Genomic DNA, 12,916 nt, shown 5'->3' on the forward strand with positions numbered 1-12,916 from the left:
GAGACAACACATGTTTCCCATTACTTCTATACCAGTGTCATGCATTACAATGTTGTTCCAGAGGGACAGAACCTGAGAGAAAAATAATTCAATATCCAGGCTCAGTAAGACCTTGCAGTTTCTGCTGAGAATGTTTTGGGGGTGCTGATTAACATCCGATTTTGTGGTGGTGATGGTTTTGAGATGGACTTTTGTTCACTTAGGAAATAGACTTGTTAGAGTGATTTTAAGGCTCTGGCAATACTTCCCTTTAGTTGGTAAAACTCTTGTTGGTCAGGAGTGGAAGAAAAGCATCCCCTAATTGCCAAAAGTTTTACTGAGGAAAAGCACTGGGGTGGACAGAACTTTGCCAGTGGGAGACACTCTCCAGCTGGCCAGGCCACCTCCCCACATTAGAGATGATTTTATGTTGTTAGTGAAAGAGCCTCTCCTACTGACAACAAAAGGCTACACTGTGTACCTTACAGCAACACTGCTGTAGAGCACATCTGTAAGATTTGTGGTGTAGACATAGCCTAAGTTACTGCTGATCTTTTCTGAATTTCAATCAGCAGCTTAGAAGCTAATGGTTCCACTTCACGTTGTTGATAGCCTGGGCCAGGATATGTGTTTTAAATATTATCATTAAATTCCATTTGCTGGGAATGCGATCACTGTGGAGCTATTCAATCTGGTCACCTCTTATGTTAAGCCCACGTTTTCCTAGGTTTGACTTGATTGCAAATGGCGGGGCTTCCCTAACCCTGCACTTTGAGCGGGCCCCATTCATGAGTCAGGAGAGGACGGTATGGCTGCCGTGGAATAGCTTCTATGCCATGGATACACTAGTGATGAAAACTGAGGAGAACTCCATTCCCAGCTGTGACTTAAGTGGCTTTGTCCGTCCTGATCCAGTCATCATTTCATCGCCACTTTCAACATTCTTCAGTGCTGCTCCTGGTCGGAATCCCATAGTGCCAGAAACCCAGGTATGAATTGTGGGAGCGAGAAGAATGTAGAAGTAGGGATGAATTGTGGGAGTGAGAAGAATGTAGAAGCAATCACATACTGTGATAGCCACACATCAGAGATGATACACCCAATTATCAGAGTCTCACCATCCACTCACTGGACTTCAGCTGGGACCCTTGTGTATTGATTCTAACAGATGAGCTAAAAGACAGGCTTCTCTAATGAAGCTTATAGAAGCTCTGCTAGGCTTATCTCACCCAGGCATCTCTCTCTTGACTACCTTGCACTCTCTCCTACTGACTCTCATTATCACATTCTACATCATGTCCTGTGTATTTCTAACTATAGCTGAGGTTATTACAAGAGAATTTTGCAAAAACCTTGTGTGTGCAACTAACCACAAGCTGCTTTCTCTTATGCTAGTCAGGGGGATAAACGATAAGGGGTTATTTAATGATCTACACTGGTACAGTGTATTATTATTATTGCTAGTTTAATCCATCTTGGCATGCCTCTTGCTTTATACCAATTGTCAGAGGAAGTTGCAGGTTCGTATAATTGCAGCCTCTTGTGGCCCCTATGTATACAACTAGCAATAAAGCCTGTTGTTTTTATTTACACTTTTTTCCAAGTGAAAACATAACAGTGACACACAGTTATTAATCCAGAAATCATAACCTAAACTGCAACACTGCAGCATGAAAAGGACACAAATTTTCAGCCATAGAAACTTGTTAGTTCATAACTAAAGTGCAAAGAGATATCTCTTCTAAATAAATAGTACAGGGGCACGTTTAATATGTCTGCTCTGTGTGTTTCCGTCCAGGTTCTTCATGAAGAAATTGAGTTTCCTGGCTCCAACATAAAGCTCTGTTACCTGAGTTCCCGTACTGCTGGATACAAATCTTTGCTTAAGATCACCATGACCCAATCTCTTGTGCCTCTGAATCTAATTAAAGTTCATCTGATGGTAGCTGTGGAAGGCCATCTGTTTCAAAAGTCATTCCAGGCATCTCCTAATTTGGCATATACATTTATCTGGGACAAAACTGATGCATATGGTCAGAAGGTTTATGGGTTGTCAGATGCAGTAGGTATGTCTTGACCTTTAAACTCTAAAACTTTCAAAAGATAATGTAGTGCTTATAATGGCTGATTTAGTAGAAATACAGCAACAAGGACTGTTACAACAATTTACTTACAGATCAAATACAAACTACAAAATTTCTGCCTTCTTTGTACCATTTTACCCTTGGATTACACCTCATCCACACATGTAGTAGAAGGAATAAATTGGTCTCCATATATCCTATTAGGTGAAAAGTGATTCTGACATTTGGAATGGCATGCATGGTCTAATCCACTTGGAATCTAGTGGGTATTGTTGTTAGTGCTTACCTGTATTGTGGGAAAGTTACAATTAAATGGTATTTTCTGTCTGGGATCATTCTAACATTTTAATAGCCATATTTAAATTGCATAGTTAGATATCTTTATTGAAGCAAACAACAAAAGGAATGACCTTAAAAACCTTTGGAACTTTTATAGTTGTATCTGAAAATGTGAGCAATTGATGTAAGGGTTTTACAAATATGCATTAAAGCCACGTGAATCTGGAAAGGAAATCATATTTCAAATATGTGCTTGCTCTTGCACTTTTACATTATTCTAAAGACTTGCACACCAGGGCACATCTTCTCCCCATAGTTCACAGATCTATATTACTCTATGTACTGTATGGTTGTGTATATTCATGCTTGCCAAAACAAGATGTTGGCTTCTATAATCCCACTTTAAATGTGCTGTTGTATAACATATGATAAATGCCATTAAATATAATAAATAAATGTGGTGAATATCTGGGTAATTAAAAGTAGAATCCTGGCCTATCATTTAATAGCAGAATTTTTATTAGATTATTTAATGATTTTTTCCTACTCTCCCCTCATCCAACTGGTCACTTCTCAATTATTCAATGAAAAGGTCATCAGGTCCCTACTGAGTACAAGGGAATCAAGTTTCCAGGTTGAATTAAGTCAAATAACTCAGTTTAATATTGTGGAATAAAAAAGCAGAGTCTAATCGCTCTATCTCATTGAATGTATTTGGGAACCAGTTGTCTTGCTATTTGGAAACCAGTTGTTTTACTATTTGAAAAGCTGTCCAGTCATTTTCATACATTGCTTATTCAATAATTACCTCCATTTTTCTCCCAGTTTCAGTGGGATTTGAATATGAGACATGCCCCAGCCTGATTTTATGGGAGAAGAGGACTGCGTTGCTGCAAGGCTTTGAACTAGATCCCTCAAATCTAGGGGGCTGGTCTTTGGATAAACATCATGTACTTAATGTCAAGAGTGGTGAGTTAACTGATTTATTGTATTTTCTGAATTGCATGCCATCCTAGCAACTTCTATGTAGAAACTTCATTGCATGGTTTATATTTTAATTCTGAAAAATCCAGATTTACTGTTTTTCTCACTATATTTCTGAAAAGTTGTGTGAAGTTTGAAATATTTTTGTTTCTAAGAATAAGTCTCTCATTTTACCAAGAATCTTTTCTTTCCCTGCCACGGAGTAGCATATTCTTAAATTCCCAAGTTTTTCCTTCTGCTCCACTGAGCCTTTTTCGTCCTCCCCTTATTCTGCCAATCTTCTTTGACCCTTTGCCTTCTATAATCCTCCTGAAAGATAAACCCAGCGAAAACTCAGAGAAATAAACTGAGTGACCTGGGAGATGCCAGTCCCATAATAATTATAATATCAAACTCAAGTTGGACATAGGCCAAGTTAGATAACTTAAACAAAGGCCAGCGACATGGCAATCGAAAGGACCAAATGGCATCAGAAGACTTCAAAGTCCCTGCTTTCCTACTAATGCTAACATAGACCTGATGCAAAAAACACTGCCTAGTGATCTAACCAGATGTTGTGTAATGTAAGGTTGACTAAACACATCCATTTGCCACCTGTCCCACACCCCCTAAGGAAAGCCAGCTACCTTGGCCTACTGCGTCAACTCTTAAAAACAACAATTCTGCTTCCACATTTTTTAGTTTTGGAAAATTTTGCAACCCTTAGATGTTGTTTAGTGTGAATATGTTTAGATTTCCTTCACGCCATCCATTCTGCTACCACAGCAAGCAATAAGCTACACACAGATGTTGCTGAAGCACTAGCAACTGAAGGGGGTTCCCTCGTTCATTACACAATAACTTTATACCAGACAAACTTGAAAAAATGCCTTGTTTGAACCTACCATGGTGTCAGGGTAGTAAGGGTACACCTACACAGCAGAGTTATTTCTGAATAACGTGAGTTATTCTGAAATAAGAAAGAGCATGTCTACATTACAACCCCTTATTTTGAAATATCGAACTGGAGGATTTTGTACTTTGACTCCTGTAACCCTCACTTACAGGGTAGTAGGATTCATTGTAATTCTAACCTTTCAGCCTTCTTCCCGTTGGGTTCTAGGCAGCAAGGCCAACAGCCACCATAGCCCTCGGGGCAAGTGGGGGGACATCTCTGCACCACTGGAAGGGGAAAGACCCCGGGCAGAAGGGGTCCTCAGAGATCCACACATAGTGCTCCTTAGAATCGCCAGGTCTGGGGCCAACTGCACTCTTCCCTTCCCTGCACTCCCATAAGTGAGCCTGGTTCTAGTAGTAAATATATAGAAATAGTATGTACATGTTTTTACCTTCTGGCAGACTCTGGCTTCTTTTAGAAGTTGTATTGAGTTTTTTGCCTGTTAAAGAACATAAGAACGGCCCATCTAGCCCAATATCCTGTCTTCTGACATGGGCAATGTCAGATGCCCCAGAGGGAGTGAACAGAACAGGAAATCAATCATCAAGTCCTCCCCTGTCACCCATTCCCAGCCTCTGACAGAGGCTAGGGACAATATTCCTACCCATCCTGGCTAATAGCCATTGATGGACCTAACCTCTGTGAATCTATCTAGTTCTTTCTTGAGCCCTGTTAAAGTACTTGTCTTCACAACCTCCTCTGGCAAGGCATTTCACTGGCCGACCGTGCACCGTGTGAAGAAAAACTTCCTTTTGTTTGTTTTAAATCTGCTACTTATGAATTTCATTTGGTAACTCCTAGTTCTTATATTATGGGACCAAGTAAATAACTTTTCCTTATTCACTTTTTCCACACCAGTCATGATTTTATAGAACTCTTTTCTAAGGTGAAAAGTCCCAGTCTTTTTAATCTCTCTTCATATGGGATCCATTCCAAACCACTAATAATTTTTGTTGCCCTTTTCTGAACTTTTTCCAATGCCAATATATCTTTTTTGAGATGACGTGATCACATCTGTAATGCAGTGTTCAAGATGTGGGCGTACATGCTTTTATATATATATACCATGGTTTCTTTCATCAAATTCACCTGACTAGACATTAGCTGAGGGAAATAATTTCCAAAAGAACCAAGACAGTGGTGGTGACTGTCTTGAGAAGACAGTGGTGACTATTGGTGCCACTATTGTATTCATAGATTGGGGCAGGTAGTCTGGTAAATGCCAGTTTTGACAATGACTGTGAATATTGGTTTAATGAGCCAGCTTTTGAAAACGTATTTTTAAGTATTCTTAGGCTACCAGAGATTCCTAGGAAGCTGGACAACAAGAATTCAGGTAGCATTTGTGGATCAGTAAAAGGCTTTAAATGTGCAAGATTTCAGCACACAAATTCTTTTTATTGCTGTAACTGCACCATTTTTTATGTTTGATCCATGTAATTGTGTAATTTTTCTGCAATTAAATTATTAGTATTATTTATATTATAATAAGCACCTAAAATGGGCCATGTGCTTCACAGACATATAGGGAGACATGGCCTTACCCACAGGAGCTCATAGTCTGAAAAAGGACAAAAATGTCTACAGTCACAAGTGGGTCTGGCCCATGAACGCTCATCACCTATTAAACCATCTTTTTAGTCTTTAAAGTGCTACATAGTTTTTCCCTTTGTTTTTGCAAAACGAAGTGAAGCTCCATTAACTACTTAATATGCAATTGCTAACTATTCTCTTTCTCTCCAATTATTCCTGTTGGACTACTCCTGTCATCACTTCTTCTGTTTCTCTCCCTGGGTATGTCTACACAGCAACGTTATTTCGAAATAACTAGCATTATTTTGAAATAATGTAGTCTTCGTCTACACAGCGAGCAGTTATTTCAAAATAATGTTGAAATACTGTCAAGCTGGAGGACTTTTTACTCTGACTTCTGTAACCCTCGTACAAGGAATAAAGGAAGTCGGAGGAAGAGTGCTCTGTTTCGAAATAAGTGCTGTGTAGATGCTCCCAATTTCAAAATAAGCTAACTCAATTTGCATAGCTTATTTTGAGTTAAGCCCTGCTGTGTAGACGCACCCTCTATGTCTTATAGTTTAAGTGCTTTGAGCTAATAACTATGCAGTCAGACTTAAAATTGTTACTACTCTTCATATTTTTTCAATACCACTAAGGAAATTGAAAATTTAGCATATTTTTTGTGTCTCTCGCAAACTTTTTTCAAGAACCTTTTTTCTGTTGTTTGCATGTGGAAGTTGCAGAATAATTAATTGCACAAGAAACCTATGTGTAGTGTTCAAAATTAGTTTAGTTAACACATATTTTCATGGATGCTATATGGCAGGTTGAGCTTTCCAAATGAACAGGTGGCTGTTTGTTTCCTACAGTATTTTCTGTGGTATTTGACCAGATTGTTAGGGGTAGCTTTTCCGTGCTGTTTAGATATGTGATGCCTTGGCAGATCTAGAAGAAGCAGGACTTACATGATTGTTGGCTGGCAGTCTCAATTCAGACATTTCTCCTACCCACAGGAATGGAGGTGCTCTTCTGCCTTCCACGCTTTCCCTCAAACCCTTGGAAACCTCTTAAGACATTTTGCTCTTGTCTGTGAGTTTTTCCTTTTGCCCTTTGTTCTCCATCTCTTTTGGATGAGCGAGAAGGACAGCAAGAGGGAGAGGCAGAGAAGGAAAAGAACCGGAGAGCTAACACAAGAGCTTCCACATAGAGGAGCCTCAGGGGCTATGCTTATCAAGAGCAAGTGCTGTTAGTCCTTTGCCTCTTTGATTTGCTTTCTACTTGATGACATTATAACAGTGGTCTTCCTTTAAACTGCTTCTGTGCTATGGGAGAAGAGGAGATACATGACAATGGTTTGACTCATAACGATTGGGTACTATAAGGTCTTCTAATAAGATCCAACTTTATACCTTTATCTTTACTGCAAGTTAAGCACCTCTTTTGCACAGGCTGCCCTGAAAACAACAACTATCCCTCTGCCCACTATAATGTTGTGAGACCATCCAGCTGACTGCACTTTACCTTATATCCGTGAACCATTGTCTGGTTCTTTGTTAAAATCAGGCCCTCTAAAATCCAACTTTCCAAATTCTCATAGTAACCACTTCCATTTCCCTTCCCTGTTAGGTATTTTGCATAAAGGCAGTGGAGAGAATCAGTTTCTAACTCAGCAGCCAGCCGTGATTGCCAGTATTATGGGAAATGGGCGCCGAAGGAGCATCTCCTGCCCCAGTTGCAATGGTCTTGCAGAAGGAAACAAGCTTTTGGCCCCTGTGGCACTTGCAGTGGGAATAGATGGAAGCCTCTTTGTTGGGGATTTTAACTATATTCGGCGCATCTTCCCATCTAGGAATGTCACCAGTATTTTGGAATTAAGGTAAGGTGCCAAATGTAAGCCCTTTGACATATGTTACCTGTGCTGAAAGCAAATTTTCCTATTCCTTTTTATAATTTTCTAAACCATTGTCACATGACACCTGATGACTTTCTAATGCAGATATGGGGCACAGAAAAGCATAGCTCAGGAACTATGGAAATTATTAGACTGTTAAAAGAGGGGGGAAAAGGAAGATGATCAAAGAAAAGAACAAATTTGTTTTCTCTTTTTGTTAATCACTTAATACAGTCTCCCTTCACTATTAGACAAAGCCTACCTAGTTTTCAAGACAATGGGATTGACTGTCATTGGTGAACCAGAGAAATATGCCAGGGCTTTAAAGCCTTGGGAGTTCAGAAGAGTTTTTGGTATCAGCATATTTGATGGCCACTGTCCCCATTCTTTTCCCCTTCCCCGCATTTTTAAATATCTTTCTTTCAGTTTGATCAATGCAGTTCAAGTCAGGTTGATATCACAGAGCTGCACGCATGGTCAGGATACCAGAGTTCTTAAAATTTATCTCACTGTTCACAGATGCTGAAGATCTGGACACATAAATAGAAAAGTCACCAGTATATAGTGAACCATTTCACCCATTTTTCTTCATTGTGCTTTTTCTTCCTTCTGGGAAAGGATGGGGTATTCCTGCAAACCTCACTCGTGTGACTAGTCCTTACTCTTGCTGCTTAGTCTGTGGACACAAATTAATTACTCACGCAAGGAAAAATTCTAGGATTGGGACCAATATGAACACCTTCTTGATATTTCTGCCACTCACTTGTTGGGTGTCAAGAGATGCAATGTGATCAAACTACTGCTCTTGTAAACTTCAAAGAGCTGCCAAAAACCTCTAGCAATTCAAATAGTTAGCCTATTTCTCTTATTCCACCAATAACCATCCACTTCACTTTCAGTGCCTGAGAAACATAGCAAAGTGTTTGGGCTAGGAAACAATGATGGGTCTGGTTTTGATCTCACCCTGGTTTTTCACGGATGTAATTCTGTTGACTTCAGTGGAGTGAGTCCTTTTTTATTTCAGCATAAGCGAGGTCAGAATCAGGGCTACTCCCTTCCCTGACACCTGTTTTGTGCATCAATGCACAGCCAAGTCTCTCTACCCCTGGGATGACTTAAAATATCATTCTAGAAAACAGACTTGTCATTATTATCAACAGACGTGAAATAACCACAGATCATAATAACTGGCCATATTTCCTATTAGCAGATCAATATGTACTCAGAGCAGATAGTTTGTGTGGCTGTGTGACCCACCATAAACATTTATCATTGCAGAGCATCATTGCACTCTATGACTCCTCATTTTACATGATTAATTTATTCCATTCAATTGGGCTCTCGCCTGCCTTCAGGAAAATAGCTGTGCCACAAGCTGGGAGGGCAGTCAGCTCAGGGGCCAGAATAAGTATTCCAGAGAAATAGATACATTGGAGACTTGGTCTGAAATCAACAAAATACAATTCTATAAAGACAAGTGCAAGGTATTTCATTTAGGAAGGAAAGATTAAATGCACACCTAAACGATAGGGAATAACTGGCCAAGTGGTGGTACTGCTGAAAAGGATGCAGGGGTTTATAGAGCAACACACAGTGACCATGAGTCAATAATGTAACACAACCGCAAAGCAGGCTAATATTGTTCTGAGGTGTGTTAACGGGAGTATTGTCTGTGAGACACAAGAGGTCCTCTCTACTTGGCACTGTGTCCAACCTGGACAACATATTTTAGGAAATTAGAAAATGTCCAGAGAAGAGTAACAAAAATGATATAAGGTTTAGCAATCCTAACCTATGAGGAAAGGGTAAAAAACCTGGACAGTGTTAGTCTTGATAAAAGAAGACTTTAAATATGTAAAGGGCTGTCATGAAGAGGAGGGTGATCAATTATTCTTCATGTCTACTGAAGATAGGACAAGAAGTAATCAGCATAATCCACAGCAAGACAGATATACGTTAGATATTAGAAAACTTTAACTATAAGCATAGTGAAGCACAGTAATCAACTTCCAAAGGATGCTGGGAAATCTCCGTCATGGGAGGTATTTAAGACTAGATTGGGTGAACACCTGTCAGAGATGGTCTGGGCTTACTTAGTCCTGCCTCAGCATAGGAGGCTGGACTTGATGACTTCTTGAGGTCCTTTCCAGCCCTACATTTCTAAGATTCTATAATGTTTAAAAGTAAAGGCTTACATTTTCAAACAGAGGTGCCTAATTTTAAAACATTTATTCCCATGTCATCTCAGCATCTCTGAATATTAGGTCACTTTTATAGGTGCCTAGCAGTAGGCTTCCGAGTTTGAAAATGTTCGCCCAAAGTTTACAAGAGGACTCGTTTGATCACTCTTCACTTCTGGTGGGCTGGGTAAAGAACAAGTATCAATCTCAGCCTCTTTCGAATATGGCAAAAAATAAGAAAACACATCAGCAAAGGTCAGGGTGCTTATCCTTTCTTTATGCTTCTCTCTGGCTGCTCTTGTCTTTTATTAAAGTCTGTTTTCCATAGCACAGTTTCTTGGCCTACTGACACTATTTAATGTTGGGTACCGTAGAAAATCCACAACAGACTCAATAGTCTTTGGACTTACATCTGTGTTCTCAGAACGGAATCAGATTCTAGTCCTTATAGAAAACATCCTCACTCTGAAGAGTGGTCCCATTAAAATCTGTAAGAATGACAGGAGTAAGAAGTCTGAGGAATTGGGCCCTTAAGTATGAACAAGACCAGAATCCCAAACTAGCACATGTGCAGTTTTATTAAAGCTTCTAATATTTCCCTAATTAATACCAAAATATTCCTTCATTTATGGCAGCTAACGAACATCAATCTGGTCTTACATATGTAGTGTAAATCATGGTAAGTAACTCCATGGAGGTCAATAGAGTTACACCAGTGTATAATTCTAAACAAGAACAGAATCATATATGATATTTCACTTTCACTAAGCAATATAAAATTACCCCAAGATATCAATTGACATCACTGGCTGGTCAGATGTTTGAGACAGGATTGTCACATAGCCCAACTGACGGAGCAAAACTTGCAAAGTCTGAAGATTCCAACTGTGCTGTAAGAGCTGCAGCTCAGGAGATACGTACATCATTGGTATTCCACTCACCATGTATTTTTAAACAAAATTGTATAAACACAATATCACTCCTGGCACAAAAATATTCATCTACATCTGGGAGTGTAGAGGGCACTTGCCTTTTGGCCTCGGGCCTAGCCAGCATACTAGGCATCAATTGATACAACACAGTTCCCGTTGTTCAGTCTCTTACTGCTTTGTTGTCAAATAGCACTAGCCAAAGAATCACTTTGAAGAGTGTAGAGACTTTCTTGATCAATGCCTGCATTCACAGTCAAACCTGCTTTGAGCAACCACCACAGGGACCAAGGAGAAAAAATGAGTTGCTTAGTAAAAATTAGTCTAAAGGTTAAAAAAAATTCTTCTTGGAAACTACTTGTGAGTAGTTTACAGTGGTCACTTTTGACTGTTAGAGGTGATCCTAGTGCTAGTTTCATTGTATATTAACCACACCTCTCCACTAAGTGCACTGTTCTCTGTGGCAAAATGCTGCTTCTCCTCTCTGCACACAAGATGAATATTTTTCCACCTGATAATTATTTCAATAATCCAGTAACGGTCTTGGGAAATATGCCTCAAGGGAGGGTATCTTAGCAGGGAGCTATGAGGTGATTACAATACCCCCTGGCGTGATTCATCCTGAAACCAACTTAAAGCTAGAGTTGAAGAGAGATTTCCTCTCTTTTGTCCTTTTGTAAAATAAAAACAAAATGCTATGTTTGCTTTACCATCTTATTCTTCAGCTAACTGTTTGTTCTTTTTTTTCCTTCTGTTCCCTTTCTATAAAGAAATAAAGAGTTTAAACATAGGTAAGACCAAGAGCTCTTTCCCATATAATTTGATACAGTCTGTTTGCTTCACTGTGTTTGCTTTTTGTGTTGTGCTTTTTGTGTAATGTAACGTTTTTCATGTACCAAATATAGTAACATTTTATGTGCTAATTGTGTGTTATGAATATGATAAGCATTAGCAATTATGAAATGCAGCCAAAAAGAAACCAAATAAGTTCTGACAGTAATTAGGAATTTCTAGTAGCATGCAAGTATAATGAACCCAAAGTTAACTTTTACATAAGCATTTCTCCCTGCGGTCTGTAATTGGTCTAAATGACTGAGGCAAACTACAGCAGTAGCTATTGTAAATGCTGGACAGGGTTCAGAAAGGCACTAATGAACTGAAAGTGGGTCAAAAACTTATTTTCAATTCATTAATAATTTTTCTGGATTCTTACTTATACTGACTGACTATTAACAATGTGGTGGTCTAGTTGTATAATTGATTAGTTAGTTTAACTGGCATTTAAAATCCATTTTACACTGGCATGCAAAATCGGCACTGCTGTGGTCAGTGCAGTGGCATTGATTTAGCAGGTCAGGTGAAGATGCAATAGGTCGATGGCAGAGCACTCTCCCATCTACTTCAGTACTCAACCTTCCCAGGGGGTGGAAAGTAAGTCGGCAGGAGAGCGTCTCCCATCGACACATGCAAGGTGGATACAGCATTAGATCAGTGAAAGCTACATTGCTCAGGGGTGGTACTCCTGTGTGACGTATCTTAGGGCAACTTAAGTAGAAATGTAGACCAAGCCATTGACAGGATTCTAGTTCAAAAGCAGTCAAGGGGAAAACACTCTTCTTTTTGTACCCCCGAGCATTAAACCCATTATGCAGGGTGTCCCTAGCGGTTCTACGCAGCCCCTGTGCCTTTCTCCTCACAGCCCCAATGGAAGGGAGGAGAGAAGTAGAACAAGGAGAGTGGCCAGAATGGGAAGAGCTGTGCAATCCCTAGATGGTGTATGGTCCCTTGGAGACCACAGTCTGATGGTTCCCCATATCCCCTGAGCCCAGGATAAGACGGATGCAGCAGAGGCTGTCTTATTTCCATCTCACAGTGGAATAAATCAGGAGGGAGGCTGAGTTAATTCATTTAATTATTTGTGTTGGGGGGGGGGCATTATTTGCCGTTGTAAAGCTGACCAGTTGCTAGGACATTTAGAGCTTCGTGTGTGGGTGGCTTTTTTGAGTATTTAAGTGTAAGAAATAAGTGAAATGAACAGTGTTACCCTGGTGTAAGCGAGAGGAGAATCAGGCTCTAAGACCCACTCCTGCCTATGCTGATGCCCAGCTTCCTGCCAGGCTGAGTCCTGTTGATTTCAT

General features: G+C 39.8%; 1 protein-coding gene across 4 annotated transcripts in view; it reads left to right on the forward strand.

The window, feature by feature from the left end:
* Positions 1-12,916, forward strand: part of TENM2 (teneurin transmembrane protein 2) — a 1,126,385-nt gene that overhangs the window by 1,070,738 nt on the left and 42,731 nt on the right. For 3 of the 4 annotated variants that reach the window (XM_075900179.2, XM_089769544.1, XM_089769545.1), the window contains 5 exons: positions 707-968; positions 1,778-2,045; positions 3,168-3,311; positions 7,405-7,654; positions 11,549-11,569. In XM_075900179.2, the coding sequence (XP_075756294.1) occupies positions 707-968; positions 1,778-2,045; positions 3,168-3,311; positions 7,405-7,654; positions 11,549-11,569 (945 nt within the window). The remainder of the gene's footprint in view (positions 1-706; positions 969-1,777; positions 2,046-3,167; positions 3,312-7,404; positions 7,655-11,548; positions 11,570-12,916) is intronic. The other variant, XM_075900181.2, reaches the window with a different exon arrangement.

Source organism: Pelodiscus sinensis, chromosome 16, assembly GCF_052426305.1.
Source record: "Pelodiscus sinensis isolate ZL-2025 chromosome 16, ASM5242630v1, whole genome shotgun sequence".
In the NCBI taxonomy this organism is placed as follows: domain Eukaryota; kingdom Metazoa; phylum Chordata; order Testudines; family Trionychidae; genus Pelodiscus; species Pelodiscus sinensis.